Here is a 25166-nt window from a genome sequence, read left to right on the forward strand (position 1 = left end):
ATTTGTATAAGATATTCTATTTATTTAGTCTCCTGCCCTTTCAAGAGAAAATTCCCAGGACATTATTAAGTTCTCTGTTCTTGATACAGCTTGACAAGACACAGATACACATACAACTGAGAAACAGCAACTTTTTTCCACAGGGAAATTCAGGTCATCAAAACACAGGAAATGAAGTTAATTTGAAGGCAATGAGGGAAAGTTTTGAAACTCTTATTTATGTATTCACAACCTCAGAAGAGAAAGAGACCAAAATCTTTCCTCACTATTCCCTTCAGAACAATTTATTCTGGCTCAAACTATTACCAAAGGCACTATTGTGAATTTTGATAGAATAAGACAAGGAGCTGATCTACAAAGTAGCCTGATACAAACCATTTCAGCTACGTTACATGATCTTTTGTTGGTTTCTAGCACAGCAGAAGGCATTGTGGGACAGTGCATGAAGTGCTTTTACACGCAGTAGGGGGACATAACTTTGGAAAGGACTTGCCAGTGGCACGCAGAAGTCAATTCCAACAACACTCTGTCCATTCCATAGAGTGATACATGACACAGTGTAAGACCAGCTTCACACTTCATGTACTTTTGTGTGCACAGCTGACCAGCCAGAAGCCTTGTGGGTAAGTAATAATTTTGTGAACAACTTTGAACCAGTACAATGCTGATAAGTAGCACACATTGATTAATATTACGTGTTTGGATGCAGATTTATATTTTCAAAGAGCCACGACACAAATGAATCACACAAAGACCTCTAACTCAAGCGGAATAAACTTTGAAGCACTTTAGAAATTTATTTAACAATCCCTGTAAGTGCATCTACAAACAAGTTGTTTCAACACCCCCTGCTTAGGCTTGATTTCCTTTATTCTTTTGCTGAATGACTGCCATGCAGGCTTGATGAAGTACTGATCCTCACAATGTTGAGTGCAACACTGTGTGCAGTAATGTACCTGACAGAAATAAATCCTACATTTAATAAATCCTGCTGTTTTCCATATTGCCTTCATTTCATTGCTTCTCTTCTGTTACACAGATCTAACACTCGATCTACAGCTACAAAACAAATTTGTGATGAGTTTGAAAAAACTTATAGGAGTCTGGACTTCACTTGTTACAAGGAATCAAATAATGGAACTGGAATCACACTAGTTTTGCTATTTTGGTACTTGTGTGCTAGAAACAAATGGATAGTAACAGGAGTGTTACCTTGAGATCAACAAAAAGTACTTTCAAAATTGTCTCATGGACTGCTCAAAGAAACAGGGAATTTATTGGAAATATAAGCAAGATTTACAGAATAAAGATATGTTAAGGTTCTAACCACTTCTAAGTCTTTCCCACTTAGTTTGCAGAAACCCACCACTCAAACAGCCATTGGCATGTGGGGTCTGTGCTGTACACTGCTAATACTTTGATTACAATTTCAGGCTATGAATTTGAAAATACTCTTGCATAATTTCATATGCAGGAAGAACTACTTAAATGGTTCTTCTGCAATAACCATCTTCAATCCACGTGTGGAAAGGCAGAAGCTAAGAAAGGAAAAAACAGATTTGCATGGAGTATATGTAAAATATTTAAAAGAACTTCTGCAGAGTTACAGAACAGTGTAATCCTAATGGTTTTTCCCTGCAGTGAGTCACATTAGGTAACTTTTTTCTGGTTAGGTTTACACTGTTTATATTCTCCCTCAAGCAGCAATACCAAAATTTAATTTAATCTAGTGGTTTTCATACAACCTATGGCCAAAACTAAAATCCTCCTCAGTAAAAAAACCTGAAGCAATGTTGTAAGACAGGGTTCACTGTTACCAATTTTTCATCAGATGGAAGTTTGGAAGCTAAGGAAGGAAGAAATCTGAGACTAATTTGCTCACTCTAGGACTGCAACCACTAGAAAATGTCTGTTCCATTTTAATTTCTTGTGTGATTAACAAATATAAGCATTCACATGAAATGTAGCACATTAAAAGCCTATATATTTTCCATGACCCCTAGCTCCTATATCTGTAAAAAAAATTAATGTAGAATGATTTACCCCTAGAATATTTATCATAATGTTACCATGAGTATTTTATGCTACACAATTATTCCAGTCCATACCTGCAGGCCTGTCAGTTGAGCTGCTGACTTCCCTTTGAGGCAGAGAATGAGTGCCAGAAATGCATTTAAGTCCTCCAGAGAAAGGCTACTGACCTAAAACAGACAAAAAATTAACATATTATCTGAAGGCTCTGAAGAGGAGCTTTCTGAAAATTGAATCCTCTTGTTCAAGCACATCCAACTTAGAACAGTGACCTCATGTAATGATGACCACCATGAATGCATCATCTAGGAAAACACACAGGGAACAAAATACTTTCTTTCACAGCTTGAATGAAGTGCATACCCCAACACTTGTGTATAGTGCATACACATGGACTTCCACACACCAAACAAAATGCCCACCCTTCATTTATTCCCTTCTCCACTTCCCTTGGAGTTTCTTAATAACAGGAAATTTCTCCCTCTCTGTAACATCAAGCATAGTAAAAAAAAAAAAAGAATTAAAAAAAATTACTCTGTAATCAAGACACAGGATAAAAACCACCTCAATGAGCCACAGACACAACGACCATTAGGATTTTCTAAAAATGCTTACACATTTATCTGTGAGAAATTTCAAAAATATTCTAAAATACTTCAATTACCTATTTTAACCTAAACTTCAGGATTTATCAAAACATATTTGATTTCTTTCAGATTTTAAGGCTGCATATGGAAGCAGGGAAAACTCAAAACAAAAACCTGAAATGTTCAAGTGGGGAAACAGAAATGACAATTCCAAATTTACATAACAGTTTACTTCTATCAGCAAAGGAGGAATGGGCACTTTTTCTGCTGTGAAAAAGGGTTTTGAGATTTTGCAGAGGCATGTGATCAGCTCAGAAGAAAGACAGTACCTTGAGACCAGCTGGGATAATTCCATGACAGTGCCAGTCGAGTTCTAATCCTTTCCCTCCTCTTATGAAACACTATAGATTATACATGTGCACCAAGACCTCATATCTGTTACAGCTGTCGAGGACATACAGAGAGCTCCAAAGTGAGATCCATAAAGCATTACAAATTCTTATCAATTGGAACTTGAGGAAAGGTTTCTCTTGCAAAATGTGGAAATGTGCATTGTGGGCCTACAGAACACTTAAGAGGCTGCCTAAAACTCTGCACTGCCTTTCTTTTAACAGGTTGAATATGGGGAAATATTGGTATATTGCATTTCAGTCCAGTAAGAGTTTCTATTTAGTGACAGATAAAATGGAGAGAAAAATTTAAAAGAAAGTATTGATGTAAATCAACAGGGAAAAGAAGCACTAAGAGGCCATCTATAATTATGTCATTCATTTTTTGCGTTAGAAGGAGTGACCCATTCTTTCCTCCTCAGGATAAAAATCATTCAACCACTATTCAGAAATACTTTTTTTTTTTTAAATCAGGCCCTACTGCTTGTCCCACTGTAAAATACTTTCCCCTCTATGATGCTGTTAAATCTTGCATAAAGCACAAGAATGTGATATCAGAAACATTTTAAGCTTTGAAAATGCTCCTTGGTATTCATTAACTCCACCTGTCTGCTAAGATCTGATAATGGCCCTACTTTACCCTGTAATTCAAGCCAGGTGTCACCTTTGTGTAGATGGCAACAAGAGAGGTTTACTAAACCTGCACATTTTATACACTGAAATAACAAAAAGTGACTTTTATCTACAAAACAATTCTTAATACTTGCACAATTTTGTCCTAAGAAAAGGAAATCAAAGATTGATTGCAAGTACAACAGCAAGAAAATGCCCCTAAAAGAGCACATCAGCCAAAAATGCTTATGAATGTAAAAACACTTCTTTAGAGAAATATTTTATTCAGTAATCAAACTTGGTGACTTATCACAATTCCACTGTCAGATTTATTCCAAAACTGTTAGAGATTGAAAGAGAAAACTTCCCCTTTGTCTGGAGGCTTCAGTTTGATTTGAACTCATTCCCACCTTTCCCAACTTTAAAGACAGACCTAATGTTTCGTAATTTTTTTCACTATTTTTGTTCCTAATTTGGAGAATATTCAAAAGGTACCATGGAAAAAGATATTTTTCATATAAACACTTTTTTTACATAGTTAATGTTTGTTTATTGGAATTTTTTCTCTTTCAAAAAATTCATCTAAAGTTTTCATTAAATACTTGCACATACATTCCGAGGAAACCAGATGGGTTGGTCAGTGTGCTGGTTCCTGTAAAACTCTTATTTTTAGCTTAGATTAAATGATTAGTAATGAAATTTTTAAGAAGTTTATTCTCCCTCACACGAGCTGAAGGAAGACTTGAGGCCTGCCTCAAGGCAACCTACACTTTTCTCAACTTGAATAATTTCTGAGGAAACAATTCACCTTCCTTCTCTAATAAAAATTTAAGACTAAAGTGTAGAGACAAGAGTCAGGTCACAGTTAGACAAGCTTTGTTTTCTCAGCTATAAAACAAATGGAAGCAATATGGCCAGCTCAAAGCATGGCTACTGACACTCCTGCCCTCATGTTTTCCTCTCAAACATCCCAAGAGAACAAACAGACAATATAGAGAAATAATCAAAGTTTAAAATAACGCAGCGATGAAAAACATTTTACTCCAAATTGATTCCCTAGTCTAGTTCACGGGGTAGATTGTATCAGTGCAACTCAGTGGGCAGAAGAGAATCAGGAAAATGGGGCAGTTCTTGAGAAGCTGGCACTGCCATGAAAAGCCTTCCATCAAACGGAGCCCTTTGCATGATCTCTCCGCTGTTATTCCTGTTGAAAGCAAGAGCTGTAAATCTGGACTCTTCTCTGTTTATAACAGTAGCCATTGGATTATAAGTTCTGAAAACCATTTTCCTGACAAGCTTTTTTTTTCTTTCTATTTTATTAATATCCTGTGATCAAAGTTCAGTAAATCCACATTTCTGTAGGTGTTCCATCCTGTTACTCCTCTTCTTAATCCCACTAAAGAAACCCTTCTCAAATGATTTAGTTATCATGCTATGAAAGGGTGCACAGAATAACTAAATAAATAAGTGAAATAGTGATAAATGAAACTGCATTTTCATATCCAAATAGGAAGAACACTTCAAGTATGTTAAAAGGTAGGTACATGATATATATCTTGCTGACTTCAAACTGCAAGGCATGAAATGATGTTTAGTAAGTATTATCTTCAAAAAATTTTCAATTTGTATTCTGTTATACAAAAATTAAAGAAAAAAAGACCTATATGGATCATTTGTGTAGTTCCCATATGTACTTCCTCAATATGTCATCTAAGTTTGAGTAAACACATGAAGGGAAATGAAAGGAAAAGTCAGGGAGAACTTGTTTTCATGTATCACACACCAGTACAAGTCTGTTATTGAGGAAAGTGAAATCTAAAAAAGCAAAACAAAAGACAAAATGCAGTTCAGTTTAAGTACAAGTGAAGCTGAGCTTATCAGATTAGATAAAAGCATAATTTGCTCTTCCTCAGAGAGGAAAATCTGCTTGTGAGATCACCATTTGAAATGTGGCAAGTCCAGACAATATATTAAATACCTAAGAGAAAAGTAAATAATGAAGCAATATTGTATTTAATCTTGTGTCCCTTTTTATTACAATTAAGGTAGCCTGCAGGCTGCCAAGTATTTGGAATTATAACAGAAATGCTATCTAATGATCCCCTATTACTCAGAATTTAATGAGAAGAGCCATATCCTCAATTCTGGCTTTAAAATTAGTAGACTGACAAGATGCTGTGAAAAAGTAGTGAAAGCTGACTACATATTTATACTGTTTGCACAGCCTACACAGTCACCTGAGGGAATGTCTCCTTTTGATGACATGAAGGAAACACAAAAGGAGCAACTTTAATTTACAAACAGGTCCCAAGGAGCAGGGGAAATCCTCAGTTTATACTCTCTCTGCTAGACTGCCCAAGGGGTTTTGTCATGGGCATGTGAGAGTTATGATTAGCTACTAAAAACCCCAAGTATTTCTTGAACAGGATGGTGCACGTTAAGCGGAGTAATTAAAATTACTGTAATGCAGTACGATTATATTTGATCAGCTATGCCTACAGTAAGGATTAAGAGAGATGCCCAGCACAGGCTAGCAAAAACCAGTTTATTTGTCCTTCGTATCTATCAGGGCTGGCAGCTGAGGAAAAAGCAACTGTCCCTCTTACCTGCATCATCAGATAGGCCAGCAAGCAGCAGAATCCTGCAACAGGTGCTTCCAGAGCCTGGAGTTCTTCCATCTCATCTTGAAGGTAAAAGCATGCCAGAAATGTACTATAACGTTGCTTTTCCACGTCAGGCCCTTTGGCAAGCCACAGTGTTTTCAAATTAGGTGTTCCACCTACAAAATAAATCCATTATTTTATTTTGGCAGCAACAAGATAAAACATGTCGACCTCATTACAATCTGAAAGGAAATGAGTGATCTGCTCTTGGCACTTGCAAGGACCACAGAGTCAAAAATAAAATGTATTTGACAAAACTTGCATATGAAAAAAAAAATTAACAAAAAAAAAAGGCCTGAATTTAAATAAAATTTATTGAATATAGTCGTGTTTAAGCAGAGTGGACTGAACTTAATTCTTACAATAGCACAGACAACCTTGAGACAGCAGGCATTTAACCTATGCAAGGGCAAAGTTTGCCTACAAGTGCGTTCATTCCCTTGGCGATCCACAGGATTAAAAGAGGCTCACTTCATCACAAAACAGTGATTCGGCAGAGAACGACCAGATCTGTTTCTTCTCTCTCTCCCAGACTTAACATACCAGGGGTCCTCAAAGGATCCTCACACGGTCTCCCTCATGGTCACCTGTTCTAATGAACACACTGGTCACCTGTGCTGCTTGGTGGGGCTCACGCATCCTCCACCAGGCACTGTGTGGGCATGCCTGCTCTGCAGCACGCTCCCTCCCGCTTGGGAACAAAAACCCAGGCGATCTGGTATTTTTCACGTCCTAGGCTACTGTATGAAACGCTGTTGCAAACACACACAAAAGAACTGTCATCAGTTATGAATAATGTATCTTTCCAGACTTTCTCTAGTCTCATTCACGCTTGTCTCTAAATCCTTAATATTTACCCCATGCTGCCATCTCCCAGCTTGTGACACGTGTGGGCTAATGCAAAATTTGCTCCTCATTTAAATTACATTTAATCTGCTATCAAAATAAACACTAATGCACGTGAAATAACAGAACAGCTAACTGGTTATGCCTGAGAATCTCAATAAAAGACAGAATCGTACCATAAAGTACGGCTGCTTCTGTAGTTAAATAAAACGAGGTGTGAATTTTAAATGTAGACTAATTAAGCTACATTTGGTAACACCTTTTCCTTTTTTATGTGACATGCAGCAGCTGCAGACCAGTTAGGAACACTTGGTGATAATAAATGGTTAAAGTGACAAGGTGCTGAAATCTACATAGATGATGTTTATTTAGCCAGGAAAGCCCATTAACCAAATGGCACTAATTCTTTGGAGAGGGAAAACTAGAAGAAAAGTTAGTATTTTCTTTCTTTATCTCCCTGATGGATGTTTCCTTTACTATTTTTAAGACTAACTCTCTTGTCAAAAGTTTTAACCATAAAAAGAACTACTATCATACCATCCATAAGTTTCTAACCTTATTTCTATGGGAAATGTATTATTAAGAAAAAATACCAGTTGCTGGACTGGAGGTAGAAATGCAGGTAAGAGATAACACAAATAGTGGCAGTGCGTGGAGTAGTACAGACAGCACAGTAAGACCCACATTACTGGTTTTGATATTGGTTAATTGCTGCCTTAGGAAAAAAAAGAACAGCAGAGACTGACTTCCAGGAAAAAAATCAAATATAACATGTATGAAACCAAAACAGAGCCAACTTTTCCTACCAAGGCTAAGCAACGCTGATGTGTGAGACAATCTGTACATGGGTAAACTCAAATAGTTTTAATGGTTTCTGTATACAAGGAGATATACCAAGAATCAGTTAAAAGGAAAGTTCTCTTTTGTATCCAGGGGCATACCTATTAATAGAAATCCTTCTTTCTCCAGAGTAAAACCAGTAACTGCATCAATATTCAAGATTGTAGATCTATATTGAGAGAGCTCAACAAAAAATTCGAGACATCTCTTCCACAAACAGTTTCTTACACTTTCAGAAACATCTACTTGTGCCTGGGGAAAAAGAGGTACTGATAGATCATGAGTTATTTACTCTGGGAAAGGAAACTTGATGCTGTCTCGTTTTGGAACACACCAATGAAAGGCTCTCTGTCAATGTGTGTAAATCATGATCATATTCATTCAATTGAAAAGAACCATTCCAGAAGGAAGGAAGAGACACAGACAATGCAAGCAAGCACAGATGCTAATTCATGCTAATTGTCTCTCAAAAAAAAAAAAAACATATATATATACCTAATACATACTATATTTTAAACGTATTTTAAGTTATCCTCTTACTTAGTACTCTGACTTTAGGATTCAATATTTCATTTCTAAAACAAAGCTATCATTCAATCCATCACCTGCAACCTTTCCAGATGCAAAGCACTTCTGCTGTTTTATACACACACAAAAAGTTAGCAGGAATTCTACTTATTTTTTAAAAATCAATGCAAAATCTAAAATATTTATCATTATGGACACTACACTTCAAAGTTCATGATTTCTTTAGGCTTTTTAATCTAAATCAAATTGGAAAGAGTCAGGATTTTCCATATATTCTCAGTACAGCTATAAACTAGTTTTGATGGTAAGGTTATCAGTTTTTTCAAGAAAGATAAAACAGCAAGCTTTCCCTAATTAATTGCACTTTCGATGTTTCAAATACATTTTTAGTAAAATTTTTTTGTTTTTGAGTAACCTGATCTTGACTGACAACTTGAACTCTTAACTTCCTAAAACAACTTTAAATTTAGCTCTAAATATGATCCCTGTCTGAAAAATGTGATGTGCGGTTCGGAACCTTATTTGGTGAATTAGAAAGTCATGCTGTGGCAAATCAAAGATGCATGAGCGAATGTAAGGCATACAAATATGGACTGCAAAAATTTTAGAAAAATATTTGTCTGCTGAAGGAATGACAACAGAGCACTAAAAATAAACACTAAAAGTCCTCCTCCCATTTTTTGTCTGCTTGAACAGCCTTTTATTACTGAGTTAGTAAAGATTGTATCTGAGAAGATTGTGTTTTTATAAACCACTTACGTGGTTGCTACAAACAAACACACTTAAAATCCTGTTTATTGTCAACATGAAGGTGGGTTCTATGTGTTGCATGTTTGCAGAGCTACAGAACCAGAGTACATGAGATTAAGTGGATTCCTCCCCAGAAATAGAGGAAGTATACTATCTGGGATGGAAAATTTCACAACAATAAATACAGTATATTTTCCAGACAATTTGAAATGTAACTACATAGGTACAGTTTATACTTCGTTGAGTTTTGCTTCCTTGTTTTGCAACATGTTCCCAGACCATTTTATGCTGAAACAAAACAGTTGCACAGGACAGACTGATCAATATTTATTCTGCATATTCATATTCCATTTGGAAAATTTCACAGCAATTTCATGTTATCATAAAGCCAATTAGATAATCACTCCCCTAATATTGTGTCAGGGGTACTGGATACTGAAACTACTGTATATCAAATGAAAACTCATTGGTACTTTGTCTGTGTAACCCATTTCTTTCCAAACAATCCTTAAAAAAAGGATTTTGAAAAGGCTGATATCTAAAAAGCAACTGTTTTCCTTCCTCTTTGAATTCAAAGACTCTAATTAAATATATGAGTTTCAAATTTGAAGATAAATGTGCAATCTTTGGATACCTAAAAAGAAATTTTACTATAAATTTATAAAAAAGTGCCTGCATTTCAGCTTCTGAATTTGGATTTAGACCAGATCAGAACAAGGACTACTACAAAAGGTTCTGGATGCTGAGGGAAGATCCACTGGTAATTACTCTCCAAAAGTTGAGTAGACAATAACTTTTCTTAACAAGATGTCAATGGTATTGTATATCAGTATATATTTCATGTGAAAGATGAGAAAAACCCATGAGCTGCTGATCCATTTGATAGCACATGACTTGACAGAGAGAGACCTGTGAGAACAAGGATGACTACAACAGCATGGGCAAATGAACACCTAGAACAATCTTCCCCTTGACATAACATAATTGTTTACTTCCCATCCTAAACTTATATTGCATGATACAATTGTATATATATATATATATATATATACACACACAATTATATATATACAGTACTCAATCTTTTCACTGAAATGTATGACATTTGTAATGTAACATATTTCTCATAACTCTAATTTCACTAAAAGTGTTCATTAATGTGTTTTTTACCAAAGGGAAGAAGACAAAACCACACAAAATACTGAAGTCTTAAGAGAACAGAAACACCTTCACAGAAACAGATAGCCTAATTATTTTTCTTTATTGAAAGTTGGAACCTCTTTCTGGGTTGTCAGAAATGATCTAAAAATGACTCTTTTTTACATTCTCCACTACTCTCATTAACACAGTCTGTCAAACAGCTTAATGGACAAGTTTTAATATGGCCCTACGTACTACTTATCCTGGCAGTATTTAGAACCTCTAAGAAATTGTTTGCATTTTAGAACTGATGTTTGAATTAGCACTGGGTTTAACAAGACACAGCAATAACATGTGTCTCAAAGCTGAATCCTATTATAATTACAAAGGGTAATTAAAAGCAATTACAAGCATGCAGTTCTTTAGCTCCTTGTTCTCCCCAGTCATCCTGGATTCTGTATCAAACATATGATGGATTGCTTAACATCATTTTAGAGAAGTCATTCTTTCAGTTTAGATTTAAACACATTTTTACTCTACCTGTAACAGAAGGCCGTACAGGTTGTATCAGCTCCGGCTGCTTGAGAGGATTTCCAAAATAGACAAACCACTCTTTTACCAAAGGATAGGCTTCACCTAAAAAGACAGAATTGGATCAGTAAGTCAAATGCAAGTATTGACACTAGTGTAACAGCTGGAATCAGCTGTGACCACGATTCTAAAGTAATAGAAGGCATTTCATGATGACTTGTTTGCTCAGCTTTAGAAACAAACCAAGAAAAAATAGTTTTAGTATCTTTATGACCAATCATCAGAACAAATAGAGTTTCAATTATGTACTATAAACACGAGTTTGGAGTGGGGAACTGCAACCAAAAATGTAAGTACAAGAGTCTGTGGAAAACATCCTCAAACAGGCTTAGACCTTCCCACTCCAACGCAGCTCAGGAAGCTCTGGAGGCATGTGGCATAGCTTAGGGACCTGCATGACCTACCTCAGTCTCTCAGCACTGTCACACTGCCACATATCCTGGCAGTGCTTAATATGATTCACCTCCCAACTTGCCCTGACATTTCCTGTCTCAGGGTTTGAGCCAAAATCTTTATAGGGAGGCCTTGATGGCTATTTGAAAGCTGACAGCAATGGAGTCATCCCACCATCATGCAGAGCTTTTACAGCCCATTGTTCCAGACCTTTTACCTAGCATAAAGGAATTGTTTATACATAATAGTTCAAGTGGCTTTCCTAGTCCCTAACCTCAACCCTGCTCAGCCCCCCTAAAGAAGCCCCTTAAATTAAAAATTTCACTACAGGAATTGTGCATTTAACTACTTGATGCTTAAAAAAACCCAAACAAACCAACCCTCAGAAAAAAAATCAAGCATTTAAGAATTTTTGAAATGCAGACTATCCAATTTACAACAGTCAGCTCAAAATCTTTCCAATGCAAGTCTTCACTAAAAAAACCCAAACAAACATAGAATCAGTGTTACTATCAATGGTGTTTTGCATTCTGTCCAGATTTTTGCTTATGGTAGCCATGTCATAGTGCCCTAAATTTCCACTCTCTGTAGTCTGGTAAACAGTATGAATTAAAGAGGTTTAGCTAGTCCTGGGCACTTGGAGTAGAGTTTTCAAATATTTTCTTTTTTCTTTCCCTTGTCCCTTTCCAGATTCACAGAATGGCACCTCTAATTTCTTCAAGCTCTCAGCCAGTACTGAAGTAATTATTCTTAAAAATTCCTGCCTTTTATCACCAATTCCAATCTCCCTGAAATTTACTGCACAAGTATTTCTGACACCACGCTGTGAACCCTAATCAACAACTTCCCCTAGATTAAAACAAACCAAAGAAATCTTTCCAACACTGTCCTTTCCTTCTCCACCCAAACAGGTTTTGTCACACTAATTTCCTGATCTCACTCATACCTCAGTGCTGGAGATAACTGTTGGCATGAATGAACAAGTAGTGTGGTACTGTGCAAGGGCAGAAATTCCTCAGATGTATTTGTAGTGTCAGGGGTGAGAGAAGAGAAAAAGAACATGACAAAATCTGTTTTACAACCCTGCTTCTTCCTTCCTTCCCTCTCCATGGACCTACAGCACAAACTCCCAATAAAGGTGAGGGACTGAAGAACCAACACATGGACTATGAGGGACAGTATTACACCTGGCTTGCCATGCTTCACTGTTCAAAAACTGATGACATTAAAAATAAAACTAAAAATGCCTACCCTAGGAGGAAAAAAAAGCCTTAAGCTGTACATTCCAGTAGCTGAATAGTCTCACATCTTGATTATAAATCACTGTCTATGATAATGCTATCTCATGAACAAAACCCTCCAATTAAATAACCTAAAGTCACTTTCAGAAACATTCTGATGTTTTAGCATTCGGTTTTAAGATTTAGTGTGTAGATTACCCTGCTTTATTCAATTTATTCAGCTCACTCAGACTCCTAAATTTTAGCCTGGTTTCTTAAGGAGGCAAACCTAATACAATTAGGACATCTGTCTTATAATTAATTCAGGGATACACTGCTCTGTTTCAACTAAATCTGACAAAGGAGAAGTGATTTCAAATGGATTAAAGTCCTAAACATTTTGTGAAACTGGAGACTCAGCTGACAGAGGGATCCTATTAGGGCACCAACTGAACAAAAGGCAGGAAAGCCAACTTACCTGCTGTATCCAAACAGACTGAATGGTAAATCAGTACACAAATAGCTGTAGAAGAGCTAGAGCTGAGAAAAAAGGTAGATGGGATTTGTGAAGGGCAGGAGGCAATAGAGAACATGCTTAGGAACACTGTATGTTGCAGGAGGGAGTTGTCAAGGTCATGAGGAGAAGTTAAGACAGTAGAAAGAAGCATGGAAATAGAAAAGCTTTGCTGGGGGGAAGCTGGTGGGGAGCATTGCTCTTTGTGAGTTCCACAACTCACAGAAAAACTTACCTAAGTGTGTCTTGATTCTAAATACCAGTGAGAGATTATTTTTTACATCAACCATTGAACTCATGCACAGTAAAGAGAGAAGTCAATAGGAAGTCTACAGTTTCATTCTTTTAATGTTTGTGAATGTAGGTACAGGACATAGCACCACATCAACTAAGTGCTTTTCACTACTCTAGTCCATTAGTAACAAAAGTATATTACTGTTCACATAAACAGCCAAATAAATACAGCTGACAGCAAGGCCCTGCAAACTGACAGCACACTAACACACCAAGAACGAAATGGAGATATGATTACTAAATGTCAACCCTCCCTGCACGGAAATGTCTTGGGGGAAAAAAACCCACTAATTTTTCAAACTTTTTCCCCCACAATGCATATAAAGAATATCACCAATGAAATAAAAAAAAAATAGCAGTTCCTTTGTTTAAACAGATTCTGAATGACTTGTGAAAGCACTGCTTAGGCAGCCTAAGGAAAGCTTCAACTATGTGCAAATCACAAGACAGTTGAAAAATGTTATGTGTGTTCCTCTACACCTGTAACAATGCCAGCTCTCCTGAGCAGTCACTGGTGATAAATGGCAAAAATTCTGCTAATGGACTGTTTTTGACAGTGTCAAAGTGAGGATCAGTCTGGCCTGCTAATGTTAGAACTGGGAGTGATGCCAGGACTTCGAGGAGCTGGCCACGGGCTCAGGCTACATTACATAACCTCCTAATTGGCAGTGGCCATGCAGGTGCAGGTATTTCCATGGACTGCACCAGTGCCAAAACCTGCTGGCTTTGTTCTGAACTCTTTGCACACATAAGGAAGAGCTTGGCTGGCTGATCAGGGTGTATTATTTACTGTTATTTTCCCCTCCTGCTTGAATTTTTCCCAAAGTACTTTTTCTCGGAAAGATGCTAAAGCGTTGGCAATTTATATCACTGTATGCAATATTTCACATACTGATAAGAAATAGCTCAATTAATTATAAATGTACTTTTGAAATACACAGGCAACAAACGCCACGTTATCAGAATCACCACCAGCCCCTTATTTATTTATGTAGGGTCAAAAATAAGGCTGTGATTCTCCAACATTTCCATGAGTAAAGGTCCACACATACTTACCATACATCCAACTATACCAAAGGCAACGTTATACAAGCAATCTTTCAGCAGCATCGCTATCTTTTACAGGCAGGCACTGATTTGTACATTCCCACTCTCTCCCATTCCCTCGGGGTGTTTCACCACAGCTGTTTGTGGCTACACAGAGCCAGATAGGGAAACAGAACCCGGTTACCTGGCTACAAGAAAGGCAGGGAAGAGAGACAGAAGCTATTTTCAGTTTCTCAAACTAGGCCACCACACAGCTGCACAAACAGCTGCACCAGCACAACTGAGACGATGCACAGGGACTGAAATGAGTGGCTGTGCAAGAGAATTATTTTAAGTGGCACAGATAGCAAAAGAAACACTTATCCCACTATGACTTCAGGCAAAGTGGCATGGTATGGGCCAATGGTTTCAAAGGATATGACATCCTGCTCCTATGGATTTGTGGGTCTCTTGGGCACCCTTGGAAATCTCAACCTAGACATTCAAAACTAAGTTTCTTGTTTCAGAGTAGGGGAAACAGTTTACATTAGTTTTAACCTGTTCTTACTAAAACTGTAACCACTGCTTTTAGTAAATGTTGGCTGCTTTGTCAATTAACAATAAATAAGCAGACCTGCAAACTGCAAAGAAGTCAGTTTCCACCATATTTTAATTGACAATATTAAGGAGCAAAACAGAGGATCACTAGCACATACATCACCACAGCAAACTGGAACATTGTGTAGAGTTAGTTGAGTTAGCTTCAAATGTGCTACATCAGCAGCTGTATAATGGCAGCAGACTCCACATGGACTAATTTAATTGGTTGTCTTGTTCCAGTAAGCTCTTTTTTAATGCTAATCCAAAGTGATTCTACATTATACTGCAACTTACATACAGAGTAGACTACTTCTTCCCATCCTATCCCTTATCAAATTACAAAACCCAGGCAACTTAACCTCATCTGAGGGAAACTGGCAAAGGTTTCTACTTACTTTGTAAAGAAAAAAGCTTCCTTGTAGGTCTAGCAGTGAATCCATAAAAAAATAAGGCTTACATGTACTTATACCTTCCAATACAGACTGTGACTAATGATCTACATTCTTGATTTAGAAGCAACTATACACTGGAATAAACAAAAACCCCATTAACTACTAGGAAGTGACATGGTTAAAGCAGTTAAGAGGTAGATGCATGCACTGAAAATGCAAATTTAATAGAGGCACCCATGCAGACACAATCTACCTACCTTTCTGGAAGGGTTAAGGATTGAGGGTGTACTATGATTTACTTTAGAAAATTATCTCTGGAATTGGAAGCCTGAACTGAGAATAAATAGCACATGCTATCTGTGGTTTTATTCTAAAACTGCTTTCTTAAAAGAAGATGACTTTTGCATTAAAATTTCATTTTCAATATGACTCTAAATAAATGTTTCTGTATTTCAATTCTAATTTTCTTTGAGTACTAAAAACACTGTAACAAATGCAAAGGTGCCTATTACCCTGCCATCTTGCAGCAACAATTGTTAATTAGGAATTTTGGTCTGAGTTTTTCTGAAAACATCAGTGAATATCCTGCTGCTCAGATGAATAAGTAAAATCCAACCAAGTTATAATTATATACAAAATTTAGAGGCAGTACACCAAAAAATGAAAAATGACAGATGTGCATGATTACTGCTGAGATTTTTGTTATTCTCTCCAAATTGCTATGTAAACTCTGATTCAGTTTTTCCTATTATGGCACAACTTCAACCTCTGACTGCTGAAGGAAGTCATGCACTTAATTACCTTTTTGTGCCTTTCTAAGCAAATAGTTTGAATACTAGGTTTGATGGCGGTGCACTTTCATCAATAAAATGTAAAGTGATTACTACGGAGAAATCAACACATTGAAAAGAAGAAAAGTTCAGTACACTTTTAATTTTCAACTCACTGGCTGAAAGACACTGTAAAGATAACACTTAACTAATGGAAGTCTTAAGAACATGAAATTGGTCCAAGGATGTGAATAAAGAACTCTCTGTCTTCAAGGAGATGAATGCAAGCACAGATATGAGTACCTGCTACCCAATCTGTTTATTCCGCTGGATAAGGAAATTGTATTTTCTTCCACTTGGATGAAAAAACTAATAATTGCTGGCATGACTACTTGCATTTGTATTATTACAGTAACTATATTTGACTGTTCTGAAAATTGCAGACTTAGAATCAACAGAAGGTAAAACTTTAACAGTGCATTACTGTTCTGTAAAAGTGTATTACAACTCACTAATTCATCCAGAGCCACACTTATCCAAGAACCATTAGGTTTCATATACCCTCAAACTTTCAAAAATCTCCTAAAGATCATTGTTTTGCTCAATCTTTTTATCATTAACACCTATCACAACTTCCCATTTAGCAAGGAAAAAACCTCCACTTTTAAGAATCATGTTAAAAGCACTGAAATGGAACAGCATGTAGAAAAAGCCCCACAGTTTCACCTCCGCATTTTCTCTTACTTCCATAAGATGTACATTTCAGCTGCTCAGAGTTTTTATCCTAAATGCTGATGCAGCCACTGAAGCAATTAATTCAAGATTTCATATTTCAAAATTGAAAGTACACTTGAATAATGGTGTAAGTAGTTTAATCCTTACCTTTTCCAGATTCCAACAAGATAGAATAAATATGCTGGCGAGCAGGGCGGTAGATAAGTGCCTGTCCAGGAATCTCTGTATCATAGTCATCTTCCAAGGAGTTGCTGCACTCAATCTCTCCATTACTCAGGATATTGAAGATTGAATAATTTTCAGATTGGATATGCTGTTCTTTGGCTAACTGTTTGTTCAAAGAAAGAAAGAAGGCATTATCTCCAAAATTAAGAAAAATCAAAAACTAACAAAATGTATTCACTGTTGGAGGAAATAGATCTTTCTCTATCAGTAGAAATGGAGAGAACAGCCAAGGAGGCAACAAGCGCTTTTTCAAATAACACCAGTATAGTATATTTTCAGACATCCCTCTTCTTGTGGACAGGAATCCCCAGGAAAACCATGATTGCCTTTCTTAACTCCTCATTTAATTCTTAAAACTTGGGAACTTGAACAACAGTTTTCTAGAGAGTAATTATTCTTACAAGGAATTCTGAATTCCAACACAGCTGCCCCTCCTTTGGTGACCTGAAAATGTACCTTCTCATTTTAAACAGTGAGTGAAGGCATGACAAAATACAAACTTATGATATTGCAAGATGAACTATATAAGATAGCTGTATTTCTTTCCTGACCTGACTTGGTGTAGTTTACATTCTGGTAAAATTAGAATACTTAACTTCATCATACTTTCACTTTGCAATAGCTCTTCACTGTGGAAAGAAATGAAATCTACTCTAGTGAGGAAAACCAGGTCTGCAGGCGTGCTGCTGAAAAGCAGAATTAACAACATCACCCAGGCTGCACATTAACCACGCACTGGATGCAGATGCCTCTGGCTGGAGCAGCTGGCTACAAGCAGCCTCAGTACCAACAGGGTCTGCTGGTCTGGAGCACCCTAGATGAGAAAGCAACAAAGATGCTCCCAGGCAGTGCAGAATTCCAACCAGTAACACTGGCAATCTGGACTGGCCAAGGGCAGAGCCAGATAGACTTTCTACTTCATAACCCCAGACCAAAACTCTGGGGGTGTTCAAACAGCTGAGCGGAGCAAATTATTTCCATGGGGTGCCACTAATAAATTCTCCAGGACCCGTGCCATATGGTGAGCAGGCACTGACGTTTCTGCTCTGCATTCCCTGCATGTGTTGTGCTATCTGTACTATTCGGTTTCTGCCATCCACACAGCTATCACAGACTCTTTCACTGAGTTACTGGACCACTGGCCAGAACCAAATTCACCATTTCTGCAGAATTCCAGTATCTGCAAACCTGGGAACTCAGCTGGTGAAAGCTGCAGTCAGTCACTGGGTCATTATTGATCAAAACTAATTCTACTGAAATGTCATACTTTCTGTGTACAGTGCCAATCAACAGAGCACTTATACAATAAATCAATGGTTTCCCTGCAAGAAATACTTTAGTATTCCTAATATATGTAAACACTGTAATCCCCCAAGTATACTTTTGTATAAAATAAAAACAGAGCATCAAGTATTTCTAAGCATGATTTAAATGAAGCACTGAACTATTTCACAGAATCCAGAGATATGAGATCAACAACACTAGTTTATTGCAACTTGCCAATCATCTACACATCCTTATGTACTGAAAAAACTACAAGGTGATTTCAAAAGTATTGCTGTATTCAATGTCTGTATCTTGAAAAATATTTCTGATTCGTACCTACAATCAGCTAGAAAGTTATGCTCTTCTGAGAGAAACAGCACCATGAGGGTATGTCCTCATGGTTGGAATTGAGCTTTGTGTGTCATTTACGTGCAGTCCAGACAATGTGCAAGGTAAGCAGAACTACACATGGGTTTCAAAATATGAAGCAAAGCACACACATTACATATACAAATATTTGAACACTTGTAACAAAAACAAAAGAGAAGTTAACATGTCTAACGTTTTGACTGTAATTTCCTTGACCCAGGGACTGGCTTCATGTAGGATTCATGCAACAACCGTGAGGCACTCCTCAATAGAGTTTCTAAACATTATTATTTTATTAGAGCAGTAGCTCAGCATGATGCTTCAGAACTCCAACCCTTCAAATTAAAGACCAAGACACGAAATAATGACCACTTGTCATAAAGACTGCATGGTACATTCTCTTAAGGAGTAAGGATACTGCCACTATTGTCCTGGCCATAATCCAACCTAGATAATTGCATTCTGGCTATTTTTTCCTTGCACTTCAAGCATAAAGAGTCTTTTTCAGCACCTTATTATGATGTATGGCTGCTGATTTTTTAAAATATCTTCTATTTAACTACACCAGTCAGAAGTTATATGTATTGTGTCTATGTGTGGTTAATATAACAGATCAAATATATCTACAGTTTAGCTGAAACGAGCATTGCATAGGTTGCAATGTAGTTCTAAAATGTTTTGGTCTTTTTAGAAAGGAAAATGTAAATTATATAATTACTTTAGAGTAATATGAGGAAACAGAAAAATAGTTTTAAAGAAAATGCTCAAGATAAGCAAGAGGAAGAAAAAAAGTTTCTGTGTTTGAAGTCTACACAGACCTAATAAAATAGGGAGTAACAGATGGCTAATATAGGGTCTAAAATACACTTCCTTATATACATTTTTTTAAAAATCCCAATGTTATCTTAATTGCCATGAATTTACAGAATTGTACTCTAGACTTACCACCGTTCCATAAACTCTGATGCCAGGTAGCCCATTTTCTATCAGCCAGGCAGGCCACCCTAAGCTAATACATCCAATTTCCCAGAGTGACTCAATCTGACATACAGTATCTCATCGCAACACCAGTGCATCCCTGTCTGTGTGGGAAGCCATAAGTAAAACTTGCTACTGCAGACCTGCCCTTTGGGAATTAATAAACCCAGTGAAGTGCTTTTGGGTCATTCAGGGACAATGAAAACAAGGGTAATTTAACCTGAACCAAAAATCACAAAATACAGACTTACAGCATTTGACACTGTCCTGTACAACATCCTTGTCCCTGAACTGGAGAGGCACAGATTTGACAGCTGGACCTCTTGGTGGATGAGGGACTGGTTGGATGGTCGCTCTGAAAGAGTTGTGGTCAATGGCTCAATGTGCAAGTGGAGACCAGTGACAAGTGGTGTCCTCAAGGGTTGGTAGTGGGACCAGCACTGTTTAACATCTTTGCCAGCAACACAGTGGGATAGAGTGCTCCTTTGGCAAGTCTACTGGTGACACCAGGCTGTGTGGTGTCATCGGCATGAAGGAGGGAAGGGATCCATCCAGAGGAATCTGGACAGGCTTGAGAGGTGGGCCTGTGCAAACCTCATCAATTTCAGCAGGGCCAAGTACAAGATGACGCTCTTGGGTTGGAGCAATCCCGAGCACAAATACAGGCTGGATAGAGAATGGATTGAGAGCAGCTCTAAGAAGGGCTTTAGGGTGTTGCTGAATAAGGAGCTTGACCTGAGCCAGCAATGTGTGCTCACAGCCCAGAAAGCCAACTGCACCCTGGGCTGCATCCAAAGCAGTGTGACCAGCAGGGTGAGGGAGGGGATTCTCCTTGCCTACTCTGCTCTGGTGAGACCCCACCTGGAGTGCTGTGTCCAGCTCTGAGGTCCCCAGCATAGCAAGGACTTTGACCTGTTGGAGTGAGTCCAGAGGAGGGCTGCAAAGACGATCAGAGGGCTGGAGCACCTCTGCTGTGAAGACAGGCTGAGAGAGCTGGGGTTGTATAACTGGAGAGGAGAAGGCCCTGGAGACACCTTAGAGCAGCTTTCAAATAGCTAAAGGGGGCTACAAAAGAGCTGGAGAGGGACTTTTCACAAGGGTGTGTATTAACAGTATGAGGGGAAATGGCTTTAATCTGTCAGAGAGTAGCTTTAGATTAGATATTAGGAAGAAGCCCTTTGTTGTGAAGGTGGTGAGGCACTGGCCCAGGTTGCCCAGAGAGGAGTTGGATCACCCCTGGAAGTATTCAAGGCCAGGCTGGATGGGGCTCTGAGCAACCTGGTCTAGTGGAAGTCTCCCTGCTCAGGGCAGGGGTTTGGAACTAGGTGATCTTTAAGATCCTTTCCAACCCCAGCCATTCTACGATTCTATGACGTGATTCTGTAGGAGTTTCCACATCTCCACCATAAGAGCAATTTCAAGTTCTGCATTCTTAGCACAGCTACATTTGATACCTCAACTGCATGTGCCAGGCACAGCCAAGCAAACCACTGACCAGCTTATGGCTGACCTGTGGGTTCTCAAAGTAAAAAACAAGCCAATACACAAATCATATAAACATGGGAAATCATATAATACATGGGAAGTACATTTCTGTGCCCAGCTGCTGGCCTATACAGGAGCTGCTCCCCATTATTTGACCTACCTGACACTTCAAAAAGAGAGAAACCACGTTTTACTAAATGTGCTGCATCTATGCTCATATTAATGCATGCAATACTCCTAACTGGGGGTCTACTTAACAGACAAAAGATTTTTGCACAAGCAAATTTAAATCAACAGGATTGATGTACTCATTACCAAGTTCCACTAAGTAGTCATGGCCATAAAGTGGTCAAGTTTTAAAAAACTAGTTACCTGAAAGATTTCTTTATCTTGACAGAGAGCTGACTGTTGTTGAAGGGATGACATCTGACAATTTATTACATTGGGAGGAATCCATGGAGACTGCTGCCCAGGCAAAAGATAGGAGTTCACTCCTCTGTAAAGCAATGACTTGTCTGATCCCAGAGGTAGCATCTCTTCCAAGTGTTTCAGGCTGCTGTATGAGCATGGAATTTTTGAGATGTAATTTGCTACAGATAGCAGTATGTTTGTTCTTCTGTTGTAGCTGTTATTCCTGTGGGGACTGGTGGTTAAACATTTGTGCCAAAAGCCTTCCAACAGGCTTTCTGGAACAACATCATTGCCAAGCAAGCATGCAAAGAGAGGAAGGTGTGTCGAACTAATACCCAGTACATGGCAAAGAACTTCTCGAGAGTACATAACAGTGACCAGTCTGTCCAAATGGAGGTTCTCAATGGAAAAGTAGGGACACGTATTATAGATGAGGTAGTCACTATCTTGCCCCAGAATTCCTATACAGTTGTGCTGCAAACCATATGCAGCCACCTCAAAGTCTGCCTCTTGCAATGTGCAGACTGTTTTTTGACCAAGTGATTTCAGGGCAAAACGTGTAAAAGTAGGCAGAGCTGAAGGAAGAACAAACATTTCTCTCCCTGGCTGTTTCCTGTGAGTCTTGATAAAACGAAACAATGTGGCTATTTCCTCAGTATTCTTCATCCTCCGTTTGATCCACTCCTCTCTCTTTTTCTCTTCTACCACCCCATCAAAGTAAAACACCAACTTGATGCCAGCTGCTATAAAAGCATTGATAAAATCTTCTAAAATGGCAAGGTACTCCCGCCACTGGCCACCACACACCCAGGATTCTGGTGTGTACCAGCGTCTAACGCAACTCATGGCATCTACTACGATAACAGGTGGGGAATCAGGATGATCGATGCGATGCTTTTCTGCCATTTCTCTCAGATCTACTGTTTTGCACGCATCAGGGCAAACTCTTGCCACAAATCCCTGCAAGCCTCTAACACCCATGGCTGATCTTGGAAACTCACAGCAGTCTGAAAGAAGAAAAATAAAAACAATGTTCTAAAATGCAATACTGAGAAACAATGAAATTCTACAATAATAATAAAAGAAGCTGCTTGGAAACAGAACTGGGGTTTTTTTCTTCTTTTGCTGATAGATCATTGTCTTATCCTGGTTTTTAACAATTTGAAATGGTTTACTTCAAATCAGCAAACTAAACGTTAAGTACTCATTCATTTTCCTTTCCACTTCTGTTTATCAGTGAAAAATATAAATATCAAAAGATTCTCATAAATATGACCAAACAAAATTCATAGATTCATTGAAAGAGTAAGGTTGGAAGGAACCACAGGGTCCAACCTCCCTGCTCCAGCAGGGTCATTCTAGAGCACATGGCACAGGATTGCATTCGGACAGTTCTTGAGTATCTTCAGTGAGGGGGATTTCAGGTTAATAGCATACAGAAAAGTACAGAGTACTAGAAAAACAAAGATAGATTTTGTTTTATTAAAAAATATACATGCTTATGGTATTCAAAAGGGAAAGAAAGGAAGGCGAGTTAACAAAGTATGGTGAATACACAGCTTTTAAAAGCATTCCCGAATCCTACCAGTTAAAGACAGAGTTCTGAATACCACCCTCTTTAATCACAGTTGGGTTTGGAAGGGGCCTTTAAGGACCTCGCAAGGTGCGGGGGCCGCTGCGCGCAGCCCGGCAGGGCCGAGCCCCCCACCCCGGGGTTCGTGCGGCGCCCGGGCCACGCTGCCCACGCACACCGGGACTGCGGCTGTGACCGCCCCGCCCCGGGGAGCCCCCGAGTCCCGGCCCCGGCTCCGGCCCCGCCGCCCGGCCCGGCACTGACCCGAGCGCCGCTTCCGCTTCCCGCGGGGCGCGCCCGCGCCTGCGCCCGCCGGCGGGGCGGGGCCGTGCCCGTGAGGGGCGGGCCGGTGTCGGCCGCCGCTGTCCCCGCCCGCGGGCTGTGGTCCCTCGGCTTCGTACGGCCACAATGGAGCGGATGGGCCATTGTGGCCCCGAACAAACCCGGCCGGCACGGGGGGACGGGGCGGGGGACATGAAAGCGTCGCGCACCGAAACCGCTTCAGCCCCCCCGAGTCGCGCTTGGGAGATTTGGGAGATTTATGTCCCCCCTTGGCAGCGCGACCTTTGGCCGGGGGGGCGGATGGTGGGTTCGCTTTGTCGTGGCCGGCGATTGCCATCGGAGGGGAACCCCCCTTTTTCCCCGGGCCGCATATCCCGGCATAACGCCCTGGGTGCGGGCCGGGAGTGAGACCCGCTCGCAGCCCGCCGGCAACAGGTGGGGACCTGAATAACTTCACATCTTTCCGGGAGGGGGGAGAGGGACACGGGGGAGCCCATGGGAAGATTAGATCAGATGTTATTGCCGGTGAAAAATTAAAAGAGAGCGGTGCTCTGGGGAGTGCAGATTAATATATTTGGTGACTCCGAGTGCACAAAGCCTCACCATTGTAGCGGTGTCTGAATGCCTGTGAATAGGATGGAGCATATGTGGCCTGTCACCGCAGGTGCCCACATCTGTTCGTCTCCGGGCAGATGCTCTCAGAAAAGGGGAGAGCATTTCCAAAAGCTCAGGCCCGCCCCATCCATACCCATCCTCTTTCTCATAATCACCTTCTGCAGAGGAGTTTTTGCCCCCACCTTCTCCCACCCCCTGCCTACCCTGAACGTGGAGAGATGCAGAAAGAAATAAAAACTGCCCAAACTGGAAGAGGCTTGGAAAGCCCTGGAAGCGTATAATCAAACTGCTGTCCCCTCTCCTCCCCCAAAGTTTATTAGCAGCAGGTTTTGCGCTGCAGCCAGCATGCAATGCACAAGATGTGCACACTGTGCAAAGTGGGGAACAGAAAAACCCTTCATGCATGAAATGCAGCGCAGTACAGCAGCACGCTGTGCTGTCACAGGGCTCTAGAGAGTGGCCTGTGCAGCTACTGTCTGGAGTGGTAGTTTGCAGCTACTGTTTAGAGTTCTGGCTTACGATGACGATTAATAATGCTGGGCAAAAGAGGGAGTTTTCCTACGAGAACGGGTGAAGGCAGCAAATATTGCTACTGAAGTTTGTAGCAGAAGGGAATCTTTCCATCCAGGGAAATCTCTCAGCTACAATGCAGAACTTTTTTTTGAGAAGTGCCATCACATTTTTTATCAGTACAGGATCTGAATCCTATTGCTCACCCTCACTCTCTGTGACACCCCCACCACGACAAGCCAGGCCTCAGCGCTGCATGGGGTTACATTGGGCTTGCTTGACCGGGTGTTTGGGGTGCTGGGATGCAGGGTAAACAACAGGATCAAGGGATATTTCATGTGGTAAGGGACTTCAGAAGGTTTTCTAGTTCAAATGTGGTCTCTGGTTTCTGGTGTGGTGAAGATCTTGAGTATTCTTGAAATTCAAGGTGGGCAAAGATGCCAGTACTCCAAATGCAAGGCCGAGGTGCTCCCAAGAGGGGCACGGGCAGGAAGAGCATTTGAAACTGTGTGTCCCAGAGCAGCGGTCGGG

General features: G+C 39.6%; 1 protein-coding gene across 1 annotated transcript in view; it reads right to left on the bottom strand.

Moving 5' to 3' along the window:
• FAM120B (family with sequence similarity 120B) overlaps positions 1-23534 on the bottom strand; it is a 47975-nt gene extending 24441 nt beyond the window's left edge. The window contains exons 1-6 of the mRNA XM_048298140.1: positions 23493-23534; positions 21617-22662; positions 17069-17249; positions 10927-11022; positions 6226-6398; positions 2109-2201 (exon numbers count right to left, since the gene is read on the bottom strand). Coding sequence (XP_048154097.1) covers positions 2109-2201; positions 6226-6398; positions 10927-11022; positions 17069-17249; positions 21617-22636 — 1563 coding nt within the window. The 5' untranslated portion in view covers positions 22637-22662; positions 23493-23534. The remainder of the gene's footprint in view (positions 1-2108; positions 2202-6225; positions 6399-10926; positions 11023-17068; positions 17250-21616; positions 22663-23492) is intronic.
• Between the last annotated feature and the right edge of the window lie 1632 nt (positions 23535-25166).

Source organism: Corvus hawaiiensis, chromosome 3 (assembly GCF_020740725.1).
Source record: "Corvus hawaiiensis isolate bCorHaw1 chromosome 3, bCorHaw1.pri.cur, whole genome shotgun sequence".
Classification (NCBI taxonomy): domain Eukaryota; kingdom Metazoa; phylum Chordata; class Aves; order Passeriformes; family Corvidae; genus Corvus; species Corvus hawaiiensis.